The sequence below is a fragment of the Hypanus sabinus genome, chromosome 16, assembly GCF_030144855.1.
Source record: "Hypanus sabinus isolate sHypSab1 chromosome 16, sHypSab1.hap1, whole genome shotgun sequence".
In the NCBI taxonomy this organism is placed as follows: Eukaryota; Metazoa; Chordata; class Chondrichthyes; order Myliobatiformes; family Dasyatidae; genus Hypanus; species Hypanus sabinus.
The window spans coordinates 86,623,271-86,645,554 of NC_082721.1; the positions used below are offsets into that span (position 1 = coordinate 86,623,271).

Here is a 22,284-nt window from a genome sequence, read left to right on the forward strand (position 1 = left end):
CACTTTACACTTTGCAGTGCTGCCAGGATAATCAAGGACACGACCCACCCAGCCAACACACTTTTTGTCCCTCTTCCCTCCGCGAGAAGGTTCAGGAGCATGAAGATTCGTACGGCCAGATTTGGGAACAGCTTCTTTCCAACTGTGATAAGACTGCTGAACAGATCCTGACCCGGATCTGGGCCGTACCTTCCAAATATCCGGACCTGACTTGCACTACCTTACTTTCCCTTTTCTATTTTCTAATTATGATTTATAATTTAAATTTTTATTATATTTACTTCCATTTGCACTTCAGGGAGCGCGAAGCGCAGAATCAAATATCACTGTGATGAATGTACGCTTTAGTATCAATTATTTGGTGACAATAAAGAACAGTCAGAAGACTGCCAGAGGTTCAAAGCCCACCTGAACCTCAGTGAAAGCAGTAAGCAAGCGAGTCTGAGGCTTCAATGTGGCAAATAGGCCCCAAAGAAATCACTGAGCCAAGTCATAGTGGAGAATTGAGGATGTTTATTGATGGATGTGGAGCCCATGGTCTCCATCTGCGATCTTCACTCAATGCATTAGATTTCAATGGTTACATCTTGTCAGTGGGTTCGGTGGCTCCAACCTCCTAATGTGGAACATGGAGATAAGAGGGTCAGAATTAAAGCTATATATACCTCCACCACCCAGCCCCTGCCTTCCCCTGTCTCCCACCCCCGCATTCTGTGTGCCAGCCTGCTAGCATTTCTACCAGCAACGCACTGGGTTTCCTCCTGGTTAATAATGCGGCACAGCTGGTAGAGCCATGACTCAGGGTGCCTCACCTCTGGTGCTATGGGTGTGGAGTTTGCATGTTCTCCCTGTGACAGTGTGGATTTCGTCCAATTGCTCTGGTTTCCTCCCATGTCTCAGACATTAGAGTGATTCATTGGCCCTGGTGTAGATGGGTAGTGGAAGAATCGGACTGGAGGTGATGGGTGAGTTACTGGTAAATAAGTGGGGTACTAAGAGAGATGTAGGATCTATCATAGGACTGATGGGTTAAATGATCTTAAAAGTTCTCTTAAACAGGTTCTTCAGCTGAGTCCACACTGATAATCAAACACAAGAGATTCTGCAGATGATGGAAATCCAGAGAGTAACACACACAAAATGCTGGAGGTACTTAACAGGTCAGGCAGCGTCTATGGAGAGGGATAAAGAGTTGATATTCTGGATCAAGACCATCAAATAGCCATTTTCAGAAATCATTCTGCATCGTAAGAAAATAAAATAGAATAAGTGAGGAAAATATGTAAGGCAGCCAAATTGACACCACCTTGCACAAATTCCATGAGGCCCTTGCGAACAGTCTGAAGCCAGAGTCAGGGGTCCAGGCTGGAATAGGCTTGATCACCAGCATCAATCACAGCCTGACACAGGGTGAGCATGCACATACAGTGTCATTGGGAAAACAAATGGGATGCTGGCTTCGAAAGAGGATAGAGTATGGAAAGTGTGACGGCTTGTTTCAAATGTCCAAAACTGTGGTAAGATTGTCCAAAACCTGGAAGATTGCATGAACATCGAATTTTCTAACTTAAGGTAATCATTCATCTTTGTTCCCCCCCCCCCTTTCCATTCTCCATTCTGGCTCTTACCCTTTCTCTTCTCCACCCTCAGGAAGTGCCCTTTATTTCCCTCTGGTTTCACACCTCCTTCCCTTTATTCTGTGGTTCACTGTCCTCTCCTATTAGATTCCTTCTTCTTCAGTCCTTTACCTCATACACCATCACAATCCATGTTCTCACATATTCCCTCCTCCCCCACACAATCATCTTCCCCTCACCTGGTCGCCTGCCAATTTGTACTCCTCCCCTTCCCTTCCACCTTATTCTGCCTTTGCAGTCCTGATGAAGGCTCAGGTAGCTGTTGCCTGACCTCCAGTAGTTCGTTTGTGTGTTGCTTAAGATTTCGAGCATCTACAGACTCTCTTGTGTCTTTACTGTGCCCAGCTAATGTCTTTCTTTAAGAAGGAGTATACTTGGCTTGGAGGTAGTGCAGCAAAGATGATTGCTGGGATAAAGTATCTTTTTACTAAGGAAGGAGTGTGCAGGCTGGGCCTATACTAATAGGATTCAAAACATTCAGAGAAGGCCTGACTGAAACACAAGATGGTTACCAGAGTGGGCACTGAGATGATGTTTCTCCTGCAAGGAGGAATCTAGTCCTATAGAAGAGCACAAGGAAACAGGAACATGAGTAGGCCATTCAGCCCCTTACACCTACCCCACCATTCCATATGATCATGGGATCTATGTTGTTCCTCAACACCCTCATTTTCCTGATCTTTCAAAAATGTATTTATCTGTACCTTAAAAAGCACCTGGTATTCCTCTTTCCTACCTTGTACTCCTTCCCCTCCCTCACATTCTTATTCTGCCATCTTCTCCTTTCCTCTCCAGTCCAGACGAAGGTTTGAAGCCTGAAACATTGGCTCTTTAAATCTCTCCATAGAGGCTGCCTGACCTGCTGCGTTTCTCCAGCACTTTGTGTGCATTGCTCTGGATTTCCAGCATCTGCAGAATCTCTCGTGTTTATGACCTACAGTCTCGTTCACCTTCATTAGATAATACTATCGTGAGATGCAGTTTTGGGCTACGGGCAAGGAAAGGGCATGGGCAGCGTGCAGCTGAGTGCTGGGGCCAAGATCAGATCCAATGTGAATGGTGGAGCATGCTGGAAGGAGCTGTATTGTTCACACTTGCTCCTGCTCCTTCGTAGATGTACGTTCTACAAAGTTGTAGAGATCACCATGAAAGCAGCTCAGCAGGTATTACTACACTGCAAAACCACACCATTAGCAGCCTGACTCACTGTGGTACAAGAACAGAAACTGGGGCAGCGGTGAGGCAGACTGACACCAAAATTGTGCAAGTTGGTAGGTTAATTAACCACTATAAATTTCCTCTAGCCTGTAGACGACCTGGGGAAGTTAATGGGAAAGTGGAGAAGGATAAACTGAGGCCCTGAATGGTGGTGAGGGAGGAAGTGTAAGGGCAGATGTAGCACTTGTTCCGCTTACAAGGATAAGTGCCAGGAGGGAGATCAGTGAGAAGGGATGGGGGGGGGGACGAATGGACAAGGGAGTCGCGTAGGGAGCAATCCCTATGGAAAGCAGAAAAGGAGGGGAGGGAAACATGTGCTTGGTGGTGGGATCCTGTTGGAGGTGGCGGAAGTTACGGAGAATTATATGTTGGACATGGAGGCTGGTGGGGTGGTAGGTGAGGACAAGGGGAACCCTATCCCGAGTGGGGTGGTGGGAGGATGGTTTGAGAGCAGATGTGCGTGAAATGGGAGAGATGCATTTGAGAGCAGAGTTGACGGTGGAAGAAGGGAAGCCCCTCTCTTTAAAAGAGGAAGACATCTCCTTCGTCCTGGAATGAAAAGCCCCATCCTGAGAACAGATGCGGCGGATGGAGGAATTTCGAGAAAGGGATGGCATTTTTGCAAGAGACAGGGTGGGAAGAGGAATAGTCCAGGTAGATGTGAGAGACCATAGGTTTATAGTAGATATCAGTAGATAAGCTGTCTCCAAAGACAGAGACAGAGACAGAAAGATCAAGAAAGGGGAGGGAGGTGTCAAAAATGGACCAGGTAAATTTGAGGGCAGGATGAAAGTTGGAGGCAAAGTTAATAAAGTCAATGAGCTCAGCAGGCGTGCAGGAGGCAGCACCAATGCAGTCATTGCTGTAGCAAAGGAAAAGAGAGGGACAGATACCCGTATAGGCTTGAAACATGGATTGTTCCACAAAGCCAACAAAAAGGCAGGCATAACTGAGACCCATACGGGTGCCCATGGCTACACCTTTGGTTTGGAGGAAGTAGGAGGAGCTAAAGGAGAAATTATTAAGAGTAAGGACTAATTCTGCTAGATGGAGGAGAGTGGTGGTAGAGGGGAATTGGTTAGGTCTGGAATCCAAAAAGAAGTGGAGAGCTTTGAGACCTTCCTGGTGGGGGATGGAGGTATATAGGGACTGGATATCCATGGTGAAAATAAGGCGGTAGGGGGCAGGGAACTTAAAATCATTGAAAAAAGGCGTTACAAGAGAGAACCTGTAAATGGGTCAGTGACATAAATCCAAATGTTAAACCAACACACAAATAAAATGGTCCAGATGGGTACTCAGTATCACAGTCATCGTCCATCCAGTAACAATGAAAGGTCTCATGGAAACACTCTTACCTGAAAGGCTTCCCAGCTCCTGATTTCATTGTAGAGAGCCTCCCCAGGACAGGTGGTCTCTCTGTATTGTCGGTGTCCCTGGATGACGTAATCACCCACTAACTTCTTGCCTGCAACAGCACACTTCATGAAACTTTCTTTCACCAGCTGCAACGAGTCTTGGTCCGGGAGTGTAGAGGTGTAATTACCAATGAAGCTCACCCCATAACCCTTAGAGTTCTGGCCTTTGGTGTGGGCTCCTACCCAGTGCCAGCCCCGGCCTTCGTACAGGTATCCATCAGAGCCTGCCACAAAGCTGTACAGGACACGGCAGGAATTAGCACAGGGCTCTCACACTGTGGTAACTACAGTCTGTAAACCTAACAGGTTTGCCCTGATCTGCACCATGTCCCACCAGCCCTGTGCTCACATCATCTCCTCATAACACAATAGCTTAGCTATAATTATCCAGTCCTTACCTTAAAATCTCTCTATGGTCACTTCACATCAACCCCTGCATCTATTCTTCTCTTCTCTCTCCTTTCTGCCTTCCCCAGTCTCTTCTCCACCCAAGTCTCAACTCCTCCAACACGTTTCAACCTTCCCCAGTCTCACTCCTAATTCCTCATACTTTGAGTAGGTAGTGTCATAGAAAGAGTAGTAACAAGTAGATAGTGGCAGGGTAGATAGTAACATTGAGAGGGTAGATAGTGACATTGAGAGGGCAGATAGCGACAGAGAGGGACGATATTGACTGAGAGCATAGTGATATAGAGAGGGTGGATAGCGTCTGTTTACTGGGGGAAATGTTGAGCACTAGAGGTCACAGTGAGAGGGGGAACATTTACAAGAGATATGTAAGGCAACATTTTTTTACATAAACTGTGGTAGTTGCCAAGCAGGAGCCTCGAGCCCCATAATCGAAAGTTCCACATTTCTCTAACTTTGTCCCTTGCTCATCTCTGGATTTAATTGCTCCACCAGCAAAGACCAAGTCTCCACGTCCGAAAACTCTGGAACTTCCTCCTAAAATTCTCTGTTCATTGTACATTTCAGAAAACCTCTATCTGTGTCAGTTACCAACTCCAATATCTCTGTCTTAGACTTTGATTATATTCCTGGGAAGTGTTTCGGAATGTTTTGTTGTCAAAAACACCATCTTATTCATATATTCACACGGAAGGAGGCCATTCAGCCCATTGAGTCCATTCTAGACAAAGTATTAAGCCTTATTCCTCAAAAACACGAAATGCAAAATGCTGGCAGAACTCAGCAGGCCAGACAGCATCTATGGGAGGAGGCAATTATGATGTTTTGGCCGAAACGTCGTTATTACCTCCTCCCATAGATGCTGTCTGGCCGGCTGAGTTCTGCCAGCATTTTGCATTTTGTGTTTTTTATTTATTTCCAGCATCTGCAGATTCACACATGAAGCCTTATTCCTCTATTTCCTTCCCTATATCCTCACACATATTGTTTTCCCATTAATCTGTACTAGGGGCTATTTAAGGTGGTCAATTAACCTTTCAACCTGCACATATTTGGGATATGGAAGGAAATTGGAGATCCACATGGTCATAGGAAGAACTTGGAAACTCCACAGAGATGGTACTGGAAGTCAAGACTGAACCTAGACCTCTGGCAATACAAGACACAGGCTCTACTAACGATGCCACACTACCATATCCAATAGCCCGAGATAGTATAAACAGGAAAGAACAGATTCTCTTAGCCAAGAAGTCAGTATCCAGGCTGTATAAAGGAATTGGCCAAAGGATTAGAAAGCCAAATGTTCAATGTATTCGAAACACTCTTTAAAAATAGACAAAAATTGAACACCCATGGTTGCAGGTTTTTGTGACTAGACCATGGAGCTACTGTATTTCCCAACCAATACTTCTAGATGAAGCATCAGTTCATTCGCTCTACTTTGTTTCTAGTCTTTTGCACCCCTGTCCACCCCAAGGCCTCCTCTACTAGAGTCCTAATGCAGACCGGGTATTCACACTGTGGACTCCCTTGTTGGTCCACCCCAAGGCCTCTACAGAGTGTCCTAATGCAGACTGGGTATTCACACTGTGGATTCCCTTGTTGGTCCACCCCAAGGCCTCTACAGAGCATCCTAATGCAGACTGGGTATTCACACTGTGGACTCCCTTGTTTGTCCACCCCAAGGCCTCTACAGAGTGTCCTAATGCAGACTGGGTATTCACACTGTGGATTCCCTTGTTGGTCCACCCCAAGGCCTCTACAGAGCTTCCTAATGCAGACTGGGTATTCACACTGTGGACTCCCTTGTTGGTCCACCCCAAGGCCTCTACAGAGTGTCCTAATGCAGACTTGGTATTCACACTGTGGACTCCCTTGTTTGTCCACCCCAAGGCCTCTACAGAGTGTCCTAATGCAGACTGGGTATTCACACTGTGGATTCCCTTGTTGGTCCACCCCAAGGCCTCTACAGAGCTTCCTAATGCAGACTGGGTATTCACACTGTGGACTCCCTTGTTGGTTCACCCCAAGGCCTCTACAGAGTGTCCTAATGCAGACTGGGTATTCACACTGTGGACTCCCTTGTTGGTCCACCCCAAGGCCTCTACAGAGTGTCCTAATGCAGACTGGGTATTCACACTGTGGATTCCCTTGTTGGTCCACCCCAAGGCCTCTACAGAGCTTCCTAATGCAGACTGGGTATTCACACTGTGGACTCCCTTGTTGGTCCACCCCATAGCCTCTACAGAGTGTCCTAATGCAGACTGGGTATTCACACTGTGGACTCCCTTGTTGGTCCACCCCAAGGCCTCTACAGAGTGTCCTAATGCAGACTGGGTATTCACACTGTGGACTCCCTTGTTGGTCCACCCCAAGGCCTCTACAGAGCTTCCTAATGCAGACTGGGTATTCACACTGTGGACTCCCTTGTTGGTCCACCCCAAGGCCTCTACAGAGCTTCCTAATGCAGACTGGGTATTCACACTGTGGACTCCCTTGTTGGTCCACCCCAAGGCCTCTACAGAGTGTCCTAATGCAGACTGGGTATTCACACTGTGGACTCCCTTGTTGGTCCACCCCAAGGCCTCTACAGAGTGTCCTAATGCAGACTGGGTATTCACTGTGGACTCCCTTGTTGGTCCACCCCTAGGCCTCTACAGTGTGTCCTAATGCAGACTGGGTATTCACACTGTGGACTCCCTTGTTGGTCCACCCCAAGGCCTCTACAGAGCTTCCTAATGCAGACTGGGTATTCACACTGTGGACTCCCTTGTTGGTCCACCCCAAGGCCTCTACAGAGCTTCCTAATGCAGACTGGGTATTCACACTGTGGACTCCCTTGTTGGTCCACCCCAAGGCCTCTACAGAGTGTCCTAATGCAGACTGGGTATTCACACTGTGGACTCCCTTGTTGGTCCACCCCAAGGCCTCTACAGAGTGTCCTAATGCAGACTGGGTATTCACACTGTGGACTCCCTTGTTGGTCCACCCCAAGGCCTCTACAGAGTGTCCTAATGCAGACTGGGTATTCACTGTGGACTCCCTTGTTGGTCCACCCCTAGGCCTCTACAGTGTGTCCTAATGCAGACTGGGTATTCACACTGTGGATTCCCTTGCTGGTCCACCCCAAGGCCTCTACAGAGCTTCCTAATGCAGACTGGGTATTCACACTGTGGACTCCCTTGTTGGTCCAACCCAAAGCCTCCTCTACAGAGTGTCCTAATGCAGACTGGGTATTCACACTGTGGACTCCCTTGTTGGTCCACCCCAAGGCCTCTACAGAGTGTCCTAATGCAGACTGGGTATTCACACTGTGGACAGAAGACAAGATGCTGGTGCATCCAGTGGCAGCAGCTCCAACTAATGGTGTCAATTATTCATCCTTAACATCTTTCTTATGATCACAAGACACTGCTGGATACTAAGAACACCAGGTACTGTAAGTCTCCTTTGCCAGTGACTCGTTGGATAGCAGATGAGCTCCAGATCAGGCTGCGCTGTCGTTTACGGCAGCTGCCCAAACACACTGCACAAGGAAACAGAGGTGAGGAAAATGTGCTGGTAACCATGCAAATCTAAAGGCAAAACCCTGCATCCAGCTCTCCTGTTGATTCCGCTTTCAAACATTTGATCACTAGCGAATAAACTAGATTACCTGTGTCTGAGACGGAATCAGTGTGAGATGAAGCACAGCTGCTTGCTCATCCCAACGGAAAATGGCTTCAGGATATCATCCCTGAAGCAGCCATCGCCTCCAGGGTTTCTTCTCTTCTTGAGCCGATAGAATCCCTGCAATCTCTGAGCTGGAGGTGTGTGTAACTGCGTTAATCAAAACTGGTGTGTGAATGCTTCATAGTGACAACCCTGGCAGTGTTGTTAACAGTGAAATGTGGGCTCTTCAGTTTCCAAGGGGGTTGAGTGCCATTGCGATGTGCCAGTGTACGTACCACTCCCGCCCCCCGTACTAATGCTGGGGAAGCACTGCGTGAGCTCTACAGAGCCATCAGTGACCTCCAAATCACACACCCCAACACCTTTACAGGTTTTGAAAACACGGACTGGTTCATGTTCAGGGAGGTAGCTACCTGTGACCGACACATTAACGTCGATGAATATACGAGATCTGTGATTGGCTATAAGGAGCTGCACTGAGGACATCACCATTACTAAACACACCTATGTGAGGACGTGGCTGGCAGCAGAGGTCTGGACATGACAGAGAAGTTGGAGTGCTGCTTTCAAATTGGGGGATAAGACAGTTCAGCAAGAACTATGCTTTCCTGCACCATCAGGAAGGCAAAATGGGATTATATACAGCCATTTCTCTGACATCAGAGATATGAAGCACAGGTGGCAGGGCATTCAGACCTAGAAGGACTACAAGTCCACCCTGTGCATCAATGATAATGCCACCTCTCCTCAATACACTGAATGTCTTTTACAGTTAGTTTGAAGCATGGAGTGACGTGCAGACAAGGAAGAGCCCCTGAGGAGAAGGCAGTCAGTCTGGTTGCAGCTGGTGTGAGGAAGACCCAAGATGGGTCAATCCATTGAAGATGCAGGGCCTGATGGCACACCTGCTTGGGAGTCGAGTGACCATGCAGCCCAGTTAACAGAAGTTCCAACAGACATCTTCAACGTCTCTCTGACACAGTCCACTGCCCCCTCAGGCTTCAAGGAAGCCACCATTATCCCAGTGCCCATGAGAACAACAGAACCTTTCTCCGTCACTACTGTCCAGTGGCACTGACCTCAACTATAATGAAGTGCTTTATAACGTTGCACCTTCCCACCACATTGGATCATTTCCAATTCACTTATTGCTCAAACCAGACTCTGATGATGCTATAGCTTCTGGACTCCACTCAGTCCGGTCCCACCTGGAAAATGGTGTCCCATTTGCCAGGATGCTGTTTATTGACTTTAGCTCATCATCCCTCAGAAGACAGCGTGCAACAGAGATGATAGAAAGGACAGGCAGGAGATGAGGCATAATGACAGCCAGAGGGATGAGTTATGGGGAAATAGAGGCGTGGTGCAGTTTAAACAGAAAGCACCAAATACTGGACTGAAAGTGTTGTATTTGAATGCATGTACTATAAGAAATAAAATGACAATCTTGAAATTCAGCTATAGATTGGCAAGTATGATGTTGTGGCCATCTCTGAAACTTGGCTAAAGGATGGCTGTCTTTGGGAGTGGAATACACTGTGTATCAGAAAGATAGGTTAAGTAGGCAGAGGGGATGGTGTGGCCCTGTGTATGAGAAATAATATTAAATCATTGGAAAGGGATGACCTAGGATCGGAAGGTGTAGAGTCTCTATACGTTGAGTTAAGAAATGGCAAGGGTAAGGACACTAATGGCAGTTGTATACAGGCCTCCAAACAGCAGCCGGAATGTGGATTACAAATTACAGCAGGAGACAGGAAAGGTGTGTCAGAAGGGCAATGTCATGATAATCGTTGAGGATTTTAACAAGCGAGTGGATTGGGTAAACCAGGCCTGTACTGGACCTCAAGAGAGAATTTGTAGAATGTCGAAGGGATGGCTTTTCAGAACAGCTTGTTGTTGAGCCCACCAGGGATCAGCTGTGCTGGATTGAGTGTTGTGGAATGATCCGGAGGTGATAAGAGAGTTTAAGATTAAGGAACCCTGAGGGAACAGTGATCATAATATGATCGAGTTCACTTTGAAATTTGAGAATGAGAAACTAAATTCCAATGTATCAATATTTCAGTGGAATAAAGGAAATTACAATGACATGAGAGGGGAACTCACCAAGATTGACTGGAAAGGGTCACTAGCAGGAAAGACAGCAGAACAGCAATGGCTGGAGCTTCTGTGAAAAATGAGGGAAGTGCAAAACAGATATATTCCAACTAAGAAGAAATTTTCAAATGGACGAAGGACACTACCATGGCTGACAGGTGAAATCAAAGCCAAAGTAAAAGCAAAAGAGAGGGCATACAAGGAAGCCAAAGCTAGTGGGAAGATAGAGGATTGGGTGGCTTTTAAAATCTTGCAGAAGGAAACTAAGAAGATCATTAGGAAGGAAAAGATGAATGATGAAACGAAGCTGACAATTAATATCAAAGAAGATACTAAAGGCTTTTTTTGGTATATAAAAGATAAAAGAGAGTTGTGGGTAGATGTAAGACCAATAGAAAATGACACAGGAGATATTTTAATGAGAGACGCAGAGATGGCAGAGGAACTGAATGCGTATTTTTCATCAGTCTTCACAGTGGAAGATATTTGCAGTATACCGGACATTGAAGAGTGTCAGGGAAGTGAGGAAATTTTCAGTTAAAAATACGACTGAGAAGGTGCTCAGGAAGCTTAATGGTCTGAGGGTGGATAAATCTCCTGGACCTGATGAAATGCACCCTCGGGTTCTGAAGGAAATAGCTGGAGAGATTGTGGAGGCATTAACAGTGATCTTTCAAGAATCGATATATCCTGGCATTGTACCGGAGGACTGGAAAATTACAAATGTTACTCCACTATTTAAGAAGGGTGGGAGGCAGGAAAAAGGAAACTATAGACCTGTTAGCCTGACAGCAGCGGTTGGGAAGTTGCTGGAATCGATTATTAGGGATGAGGTCACAGAATACCTGGAGGCACATGACAAGATAGGCCAAAGCCAGCATGGTTTCCTGAAAGGAAGGTCCTGCCTGACTAACCTACTGCAGTTTTTTTGAGGATTTGAAAAACAGGGGAAACAAAGGAGATGTAGTGTACTTGGAGTTCCAGAAGGCCTATGACAAGGTGTCGCAGAGGCTACTCAGCAAGATAAGAGCCCATGGAATTACAAGGAAGTTACTAGCATCAGTGGAGCACTGGCTGATCGACAGAAAACAGAGGGTGGGAATAAAGGGTCTGGGTAATTTCCATTCTGATATGTCTATCCATGGCCTCCTCTACTGTCAAAATGAATCCAAACTCAGGTTGGAGGAACAACATCTTATATACTGGCTGGGTAGCCTCCAACCTGATGGCATGAACATTGACTTCTCTAACTTCTGTTAATGCTCCTCCTCCCCTTCTTACCCCATCCCTGAAATATTTAGTTGTTTGCCTGTTCTCCATCTCCCTCTGGTGCTCCCCCCCCACCTTTTCTTTCTCCCGGGGCCTCCCGTCCCATGATCCTTTCCCTTCTCCAGCTCCGTGTCACTTTCGCCAATCACCTTTCCAGCTCTTAGCTTCATCCCACCCCCTCTGGTCTTCTCCTATCATGTCGCATTTCCCCCTCCCCCCACTACTTTCAAATCTCTTAGTACGTCTCTTCAGTTAATCCTGACGAAGGGTCTCGGCCCGAAACGTCGACAGTGCTTCTCACTATAGATGCTGCCTGGCCTGCTGTGTTCCACCAGCATTTTGTGTGTGTTGTTGTGGGAATAAAAGGATCCTTTTCTGGCTGGTTACCAGTGGAGTTCTACAGGGGTTGGTGTTGGGATCGCTGCTTTTTACAATCTATGTCAATGATTTGGACAATGGGATTAATGGATTTGTTGTGAAATTTGCCGATGATACAAAGATAGGTGGAGGAGCAGGTAGTGTTGAGTAAACAGAGAGCCTGCAGGGAGACTTAGATTGTTTAGGGGAATAGGCAAAGAAGTGGCAAATGAAATACAATGTTGGAAAGTGTACGGTCATGCACTTTGGTGGAAGAAATAAAAAGGTAGACTATTATTTAGATGGGGAGAGAATTCAAAATACAGAAATGCAAAGGGACTTGGGAGTCCTTGTGCACAATACCCTAAAGGTTTACCTTCAGATTGAGTCAGTGGTGAAGAAGGTGAATGCAATGTTCTCATTCATTTCTAGAGGTATAGAATATAAGAGTGGGGATGTGATGTTCAGTCTCTATAAGGCACTCGTGAGACCACTCTTGGAGTATTGTGTGCAGTTTTGGGCTCCTTATTTTAGAAAGGATGAACTGACATTGGAGAGGGTTCAGAGAAGATTCACGAGAATGATTCCAGGAATGAAAGGGTTACCATATGAGAAATGTTTGGCAGCTCTTGGGCTGTATTCCCTGAAGTTCAGGAGAATGAGAGGGGATCTCATAGAAATATTCCAAATGTTAAAAGGTCTGAACAGATTAGATATGGCAAAGTTATTTCCCATGCTAAGGGAGTCTAAGACAAGAGGGCATGACTTCAGGATTGAAGAACGCCCATTTGGAACAGAGATGCGGAGAAATTACTTTAGTCAGAGGGTGGTAAACCTGTGGAATTTGTTGCCACGAGTGGCTGTGGAGGCCAAGTCACTGGGTGCATTTAAGGCAGAGGAAGATAGGTTGTTGATTAGCCAAGGCAACAAAGGGTTTGGGGTGAAAGCAGGGGAGTGGGGATGACTGTAAGAATTGGATCAGCCTGTGATTGTACGGTGGAGCAGACTCGATGGGCTAAATGGCCTGCTTCTGCTCCTATATCTTATGGTCTCATGGCATGTAGTATTGCTGTATCCCAAATAAATAAATTAATTAAATAACTCACCTGCCCTCGGCCTACAGAGTGGTCCTAAGCTTCCTACTTCTGGCACTTTGATTCTCAATCCCGCTTTCATTCAGACCTGTCTGTCCGCAGTCCCTTCAGTCTAAAGTACAGCTTCTTATCTGCTGCCTTCGTACTTTACAGCTTTCTGGAATGAACACTGAATTCTCCAACTTCAGCTAAACAGTTCTCTCATTGTTTCCCATGACTACACTTACTGATCATTTTTTTAGGTAAACCTGCTTGAACCTGACTGGTTTCTTTCTCCACAGAAGATACTTGACTAGCTGAATCCCTCCCGTATTTTCTATCCCTGTTCTGGCTATTATTCTCAAAAGGCACAAATGCAATGGGTCAAATGTGTACATTTTTCTTCATTTCCCCACCCCAGACACAAGCAGTGGGGGGGGGGGGGTGGCACAGTGTGTCTCTTTACCTGTACCCAATGTCGTTCCACTGCCGATCATCCTGGTGGAAACGCTGCATACTCCTCATGTCCGCCGCACACTCCCGGAAGGTCGTGCAAGGCTGGCTGGGCCCGAAGGTGTGGTGAATGAAGACAAAGCGCAACGGCAGCTCCAGCTCCTCGGGCTCGCCCCTGTAGGGCTTGGCAGCCCACATACATCGGGGTATAATGGCTGGGCATTCTGGAAGAAACAAATTCACACGGAAGCTGCATAGAGAGTCATGCAGCACGGAAACAAGTCCTTCAGCCCATCAGGTGCACATCCCTACGTAGCTCAGATTCCCATAACCCTTCCATGTACCTATCCAAATGCCCCTTAAACGTTCCATGAACCCACCTCAACCACTTCCTCTGGCAGCAAATTCCAGGTACTCACTAGCTCGTACCATTTCCCCTATTTGGCCCGTACTCCTCTAGACTTCCCCTGTTCTTTAGAGATAGACAATTGAATGTTGGATTAGCCTGCAAAGCTCACATAACTTAAAGAAATAAAAGTTAAAAAAAATTCAGTCATATATGCTGGAGTCTGGAATGAAAAAAAAACAGCCAGTGAGAGGAAAACATTGCATCAGGCAGCACGGAGCCTGAGAACACCAGAACATTGATACAGGCCCTGTGGCCCAGTAAGTCCCTGTTGAACATGGTATCCTGTGTTCAGCCCATTTCCCTCCAAGCTCCAGCCCTCCATGCGATCTAAGCACTCCTTAAGTGCACCTGCCTCAAACACTTCCTCTGGCAGCTCGATCCACCACCCTCTGCGTGAAAATGTTGCCCTTAGGTCCGCTTGAAAATGTTCCCCTATCACCCGAATCTATGGCCCCTGGTTTTAGTCTCCCCAACTCTGGGAGCAAAAGCATCCATCGAATGTACGTCTCTTTAAGATTGCATTCCGTGGAGGGAAATGGACATTTAATGTTTGGGATTGACACCCTCCACTTGAACTGAAAGACAGGGGAGAAAATCGGTAGAAGGAGGTGAGGGGAAGTGGTGAGGCAAGAGCTAGCAGGTGATAGGTGGATCCAGGTGAGGAGGAGTGATATACAGATGGAGGAAGAATGGAAATAGTGACAGAGGCTGGGGGGTGATAGGCAGATGGAAGGAGAGTAGAAATAATGACATGGTCTAGGAGGTGACAGTGGATTCGGGTGAGGAGGAGTGACAGGTAGACGGACGGAGAATGAAAATACAGTGGTGCTAGAAAGTTTGTGAACCTTGTACAATTTTCTCTATTTCTAAATACAAACGTTTGTAAATATGACCTAAAATGTGATCAAATCTTCAACTAAGTCATGAAACTAGATAAAGGAAACTCAATTAAATAAATAGAAGAATGATCCAATATTACATGTATTTTTTTGGAAAAAGTATGTGAACCTTTGCTTTCAGTAACTGGTGTGACCCCCTTGTACAACAATAACTTCAACCAAACGTATTCAGCCCTGCACATTGGCCTGGAAGAATTTTAGGCCATTCCTCCTTACAAAACTGCTTCAACTTTGTGATGCTTGTGGGCTTCCTTGAATGAGCTGCCTGCTTCAGGTTCTTCCACAACATTTCTGTAAGAATCAGGTCAGGACTTTAAAAACACAAATTTCCTTCTTTTTAAACCAACCTGTTGTTGATTTACTCTTGTGTTTCAGATCATTGTCTTGTTGCATTATCCAAATTCTATTAAGCTACAGGTGACAGACTGCTACCCTGACATTCTCCTGTAAAATGTCTTGAAACAATTTTGAATTCATTGTTTTCTCAGTGATTGCAAGCTGTCCAGGCCCTGAGGCAGGAAAGTAGCCCCAAACCATGATGCTCCTTCCACCATGCTTCACAGTTGGGATGAGTTTTGGTGTTGGTGAGCACTGCCCTTTTCCTCCAAACATAGCAATGCACATTTCTGCCATAAAGTTCAACTTTTGTCTCATCTGTCCACAGAACATTGTCCCAGAAGCACTGCAGAACACCCAGGTGATTGCATTGAACTGCTGCTGCTAAGTTAACAAATTTCATGACACGTGCCGGTGATAATAAACCTGATTCTGATTCTGGTCTTTTGCAAACTTGAGACGTGCAGCAATGTTTTTTTTGGAGAACAGTGGTTTCCATCGTGGTGTCCTTCCATGAACACCATTTTTGTTCAGAGTTTTTCTTACAGGGGACTCGTGAACAGAGACTTCAGCAAGTTCTAGAAGATTTCTCCAGGTCCTTTGTTGTTATCCTTGGGTTCTTTTTCACCTCCTTCAGCATTCCACGTTGTGCTCTTGGAGTGATCTTTGCAGGCTGCCCACTACTGAGTTTCCTCCATCTGTGGACAATTTCTCTTACTGTGGACTGATGAATACTGAGGTCTTCAGTCCATCTTCTAAGGTCCTCTGAAATTTGTTTTGATTGAGACATGGTGCACATAAACAGATCTTTCTTGAGAAGAGCAGGCTCTGTCAGTAACATGACTTTGTGTGTCTTTTTTATAGGGCAGGGCACCTCTACAACCCACACCTCCAATCTCATCTCATTGATTGGAACACCTGATTCCAAATAGCTTTTGTAGAAGGTTTTACCACAGAGATTCACATACTTTTTCCAAGAAATACATGTAATATTGGATTGTTTTTCTTAACAAGTAAATGAACTAGTATAATTTTTGTGTTATTTATTTAATTGGGTTCTCTTTATCTAGTTTTAGGACTTAGGTGAAGATCTGATCACATTTTCGATCATACTTATGCAGAAATAGAGAATATTTATAGGATTCACAAACTTTCTAGTACCACCGTAGTGACAGAGCTTAGAAGGTGGTAGCTGGAGTTAAAAGGGTTGCAGATAATGGAACCAGATAGGAGAAGATGGTGGAGCATGGAACGTGTAGATAATTGGGCTTTGTTCCAGGGAAAGTGGGATCTGTCCGAAGGGACGGTTTACACCTGAACTGGAGTGGTGCTAACATTCTTGCAGGGAAATTTGCTTGTGCTTCTTGGGGGGGGGGGGGTTTAAACTGAATTTGCAGGGGGCAGGGATCCAGAATGAGAGAGAGGATAGCGAGAGGAAGAATAAAGGACAGGTGGGGACTACACGGTTCCGGAATATTAACTGTGTAGTAGGGAAAGGTGAGGCGGAACAAGTGTTAGGAGGACACATGTACAGAGGGATGGTCTGATGGAACATGGAGTTAAATGTGTTGAAAGAATAAGTAAATTTAGGAAGGACAACAAAATTCTAGGGGCATATAGCCCGATGGGAGTTTGAGGAGCTGGGTTAAGCACAATAGGCAGCGATTCAAACAGAGAGAGGAGAAATGGGCTAAAAATTCTATATCTGAATGCACGGTGTCAGAAATAAGGTGGATGAGTTTGAAGCCCAGGTGCAAATGGATAACTATGATGTTGTTGGGATAACGGAGACATGGCTGCAGGGAGATCAGACCTGGGAAATGAATGTACAAGGGTATACGTGCTATTGTAGGGACAGAAATGTGGGCAGAGGGGGTGGGGTGGCCCTGTTGGTGAGGAATGAGTGCAAGGGGGGACATAGGATCAGGAGAAGTGGAGTCTGTGTGGATAGAACTGAGGAACAGTAAGGGCAAAAGGACACAAATGGGTGTTGCCTACAGGCCACCAAACAGTAGCATGGATATTGGGTGCAAGTTGAATAGGGAGTTAACATTGGCATGTGGCAAAGGTAATGTCGCAGTAGTTATGGGGGATTTCAACATGCAGGTGAACTGGGAGAATCAGGTTGGTGCTGGACCCCAGGTTAGGGAGTTTGTAGAGTGCCTTCGGGATGCATTCTTGGAACAGCTTGTACGAGAGCCGACCAGGGACAAGACTATTCTGGATTTAGTGTTATGTAATGAACAGGATTTGATAAGTGATCTCACAGTAAAGGAGCCATTAGGAGGTAGTGATCACAATATGATAAGTTTTTATCTGAAATTTGAGAAGGATAAGGGCAGATCGGAGGTGTCAGTGTTGCAGCTGAACAGGGGAAAATATGGAGTCATGAGGGAGGAGCTGGCCAAAGTTGACTGGACGGATATCCTAGCAGAAAAGACAGTGGCAGGTATTCTTGGGAATAATGCACAAGGTGCAAAATCAGTTCATCCCCCCAGAGAAGGAAGGATTCAAAGGGGGGAAAGGGGCCACAGTGGTTGACAAAGGAAGTCAGAGATTGCATAGCATTAAAAAAAAGGAAGTATGACAGAGCTAAGGTGAGTGGGAGGACAGATGATTGGGAAATTTTTAAGGAACAACAGAACTTAACTAAGAAGGCAATACAGGGAAAAAAAATGAGGTACAAACACAAGCTAGCCAGGAGTATAAAGGAAGATAGCAAAAGCTTTTTTAGGTATGTGAAGAGAAAGAAGATAGTTAAGAACAATGTTGGGCCCTTGAGGAATGAATTAGGTGAAATTGTTATGGGAAACAGAGAAATGGCAGAAGAATTTAATGAGTACTTTAGATCTGTTTTCACTAAGGAAGACACAAACAATCTCCCAGATGTATGGATGGGCCAAGGACATAGGGTAACAGAGGAAATGAAACAGATTGACATTAAGAAGGAAACGGTGATGAGAAGACTAATGGGACTGAATGTTGACAAATCCCTAGGTCCAGATGGTCTGCATCCTAGGGTACTAAAGGAGGTGGCCCTGGAAATTGCGGATGCATTGGTAATCATTTTCCAATGTTCCTTAGATTCAGGATCAGTTCCTGAGGGTTGGAGAATGGCTAATGTTATCCCACTTTTTAAGAAAGGAGGGAGGGAGAAAACAGAGAACTATCGACCTGTCAGCCTGACATCGGTGGTGGGGAAGACGCTAGAGTCCATTATTAAGGATGAAATAGTGGCATATCTAGATAGCAGTGATAGGATTGGGCCAAGCCAGCATGGATTTACCAAGGGTAATTCATGCTTGACTAATCTGTCGGAGTTTTTCGAGGATGTAACCAGGAAGTTAGACGGGGGAGATCTAGTGGATGTAATGTACCTTGATTTTCAGCAGGCATTTGATAAGGTCCCACATAAGAGATTGGTGGGTAAAATCAAAACTCAGGGCATCGGGGGGAAGACATTGACATGGATAGAAAACTGGTTGGCAGATAGAAAGCAAAGGGTAGCGGTGAATGAGTGTTTCTCAGAATGGCAGGTGGTGACTAGTGGGGTGCCACAGGGCTCGGTATTGGGACCACAGCTGTTTACAATTTACGTCAATGATTTAGATGAAGGCATTGAGAATAACAGCAGGAAATTTGCTGATGATACTAAGCTGGGTGGCAGTGTGACATGTGATGAGGATGTTAGGAGAATTCAGGGTGACTTGGATAGGCTGGGTGAGTGGGCAGATACTTGGCAGATGACGTTTAATGTGAATAAGTGTGAGGTTATCCACTTTGGGAGTAAGAACGGGAAGGCAGACTATTAACTGAATGGTGTAGAGCTAGGTAAGGGAGAAATACAAAGAGATCTAGGAGTCCTTGTTCATCAGTCACTGAAGGTGAATGAGCAAGTGCAGCAGGCAGTGAAGGCTAATGGAATGTTGGCCTTTATTACAAAGGGAATTGAGTACAAGAGCAAGGAAATCCTCTTGCATTTGTACAGAGCCCTGGTGAGACCACACCTGGAGTATTGTGTACAGTTTTGGTCTCCAGGGTTAAGGAAGGACATCCTGGCTGTAGAGGAAGTGCAGCGTAGATTCACGAGGTTAATTCCTGGGATGTCTGTCTTACACAGAGAGGTTAGAGAGACTGGGCTTGTACACACTGGAATTAAGGAGATTGAGAGGAGATCTGATTGAAACATATAAGATTATTAAGGGATTGGACAAGATAGAGGCAGGAAATATGTTCCAGATGCTGGGGGAGTCCAGTACCAGAAGGCATGGTTTGAGAATAAGGGGTAGGTCATTTAGGACAGAGTTAAGGAAAAACGTCTTCTCCCAGAGAGTTGTGGGGTTCTGGAATGCACTGCCTCGGAAGGCAGTTGAGGCCAATTCTCTGGATGCTTTCAAGAAGGAGCTAGATAGGTATCTTATGGATCGGGGAATCAAGGGATATAGGGACAAGGCAGGAACTGGGTATTGATAGTAGATGATCAGCCATTATCTCAAAATGGCGGTGCAAGCTCAAAGGGCCGAATGGTCTACTTCTGCGCCTATTGTCTATAAAATAAGGGAGGTGGGGAGGGAAGATGGGAATAGTGGAACAAGGGGCGTGAGTGGGTGAAGTATGTGAGCGATGGGCAGTTGGAGTGAGTGGAGGAGGGGAAAGAAACAGGGTGATATGGGGAGTGGGATGGGTGTAGAAAGGTCTGGGTGGATCAGGAGGAGAGAGGAAAGAGACAGAGGGGAGCAGGTTACCTGAAACTGAGCAGTTGAATGTTCATGCTGTTGGTTTGTAGACTACCCAGGCTGAATAAAAAATGTGTGTTCAGCTATCATATTACCGTGTATCAGCTCAGTCTGCTCAATGACGGTCATAGCCATCAATCCCTTACCGAGATAGCTGTGATAAAACTGCTGCAGTCCTTGCTCAGATCTCTCTCTGAAGGTGTTGAGGTCGAGGTGCTGGAGGACTGAATTGTTCCGTATGTGGTCCAAGATGGAGACTGCACTTAAGACTTGACTGGTGAAATTACCAAGGTCAAAGGTGGCCTCAAAATTTTTCCGCCGTTTACTTGCCTTTTGGCGCAGGAGGCTGGGAACTTGGCTGTAGTAATCCCTCAGCAAGGCGCTGAGCTTAGGCAGTGGGGTCTGCAGCTCGGTGAGCACCTTTCCCAGGATGAAGCCATCCATGCCACCGTTGATCAGAGCATTGGTAGCAGGGGTCCAGGGGCCAGACCCGGTGAAAACCCGAGGAGAATCCACGTCATCCCAACATCCATCTGGTCCAAGTTGCTCTTTGTTCTGGTTCGTATGGTGGAATAAGAATGCCAGTCCCAGGTCCTTGGCCAGTGTCAAGGCACAAAGGCTGTCGACCGGAGCAGAGAAAGGCCCAGCCACACCTGACCATGACTGGTTCGCCCCTCTCTTCAGTCCGGCTTCAATTCCAGCAACAAGATTCCCCACAGCGACCGTCGTCCCATCTGGAGTGAGGACCACCCCCGTCTCATTCAGAGGGCCAGCACCGTGATTGAGCACCTCCTTGAGGAAGGAGAGGCTGGTGTGATTCAAGGGCTGTGGCAAGACCACGGCGTCTGAGGTCCCCCCAAGGAGAAAGTGTCGGAAATCCTGGTCAGATGTTTGAAGGTCACGTAGAAATTCTGTAACTTTGAGAATGTTCATTGTGGGGTCCTGCCCTTCCAGCTCCTCAATGATGTTTAAAACATTATTTAGGTGGGAGGCTGGTGTCGCTGGGAAGAGAACAAAGATTTTCAGTAGGGGGTGAGACACCCAAAGCCCAGAAATGTTATCATGCACTATTTGGAAAGTTGTCTGAGGAATGCATGCAGGAACCTCAGGTAGTATATGGTGACATATACATACGTTGATAATAAATTTACTTTGAACTTTGAAAGGCGCCACACAGTGATGTGCAGAACCAATCACAGGAAGACCCTGCTGGGGGACGTGGATGGCTAACCACACGAAGACCCCTAACAATGATGTGCTAGATCAATTGGAGGAAGGCACAATACAAGATATGCATGACCAATTACACAAGGGCCCTTCTGGTAATGGGGATCACTTTCAGGTAGATGGGATTCATGTGGACATTTATAAGATTATCAGGTCCTTCATCAGCCTTTGCCATTCCAGAGAAATAACTCAAGTGTGTCGGACTTCTGCCAATAGCCAAAGTCCTCCAATTCAGAGAGAGGTAATGGTCAGGTAAGGAAATAAAGTGAGAGAGGAAACCAGGAATGGGGAATGGTACAGGGGGGCAGGCAATTACCAGAAGTTCAAGAAATTGATGTTTCTGCCATCAAGTTGGAGGCTACCCAGACAGAATACAGCTGTGTCTTATTAAACCTTGGCTTAAGAAAATAAGCTGCCATTCAAGGGCAGAGAACTCACCATAGCAGGGCAGGGGCTGTAGGTACAGAACCCAGAGGAGGAGTAAGCTCCATAGAATTCTAACGCTGTCCGCCATCCTCGGAGTTAACAAGTGAAACCTTTGCCCCCTTTATCATTCCATTCGAGAGTTTGTGTAAAGTTGGCTTGAACTTTACTTTCTATTGTAAACAAGTTATTACTTTATTAGCTTTCAATGTTACATCCACTGGTGGGAGATTTAAGGGAAATCCATGACTCTAATAGCAGCAACTGCTAGACAAACCTTAGCAGGTTGAGCAGCGTCTGTGAAAAGTGTAAAAAGACAACAAACTGCACAAATAAAGATATTAATAATAACAATACATAAATAAATAAACAATACATATCTAGAATATAAGATGAAGAGTCCTTATAAGTGAGTCCATAGGCTGTGGGAACATTTCAGAGATAGAGCAAGTGAATTTGAGTGAAGTTATCCCCTTTGGTTCAAGAGCCTGACGGTCGGGAGATATCAACTGTTCCAGAGCATGGTGGAGTGCGTCCTGTGGCTCCTGTACCTTCTCCCTGACAGCAGCAGTGAGAAGAGAGCATGAATGGGGTAGTGGGGTCTCTTATGATGAATGCTGCTTTTCTGCACCAGTGCTCTGCATAGATG

At 46.0% G+C, this 22,284-nt stretch overlaps 1 protein-coding gene across 1 annotated transcript; it reads right to left on the reverse strand.

Moving 5' to 3' along the window:
* Positions 1-500: 500 nt before the first annotated feature.
* Positions 501-21,726, reverse strand: LOC132405929 (N-acetylmuramoyl-L-alanine amidase-like). The gene is made up of 5 exons (XM_059990910.1): positions 21,651-21,726; positions 20,132-20,986; positions 13,619-13,829; positions 4,214-4,508; positions 501-616 (listed from the first exon to the last, which is right to left on the reverse strand). Exons 1-5 carry the CDS (start codon positions 21,724-21,726, stop codon positions 581-583), a joined length of 1,473 nt encoding a protein of 490 aa, XP_059846893.1. The 3' UTR covers positions 501-580.
* Positions 21,727-22,284: the final 558 nt, after the last annotated feature.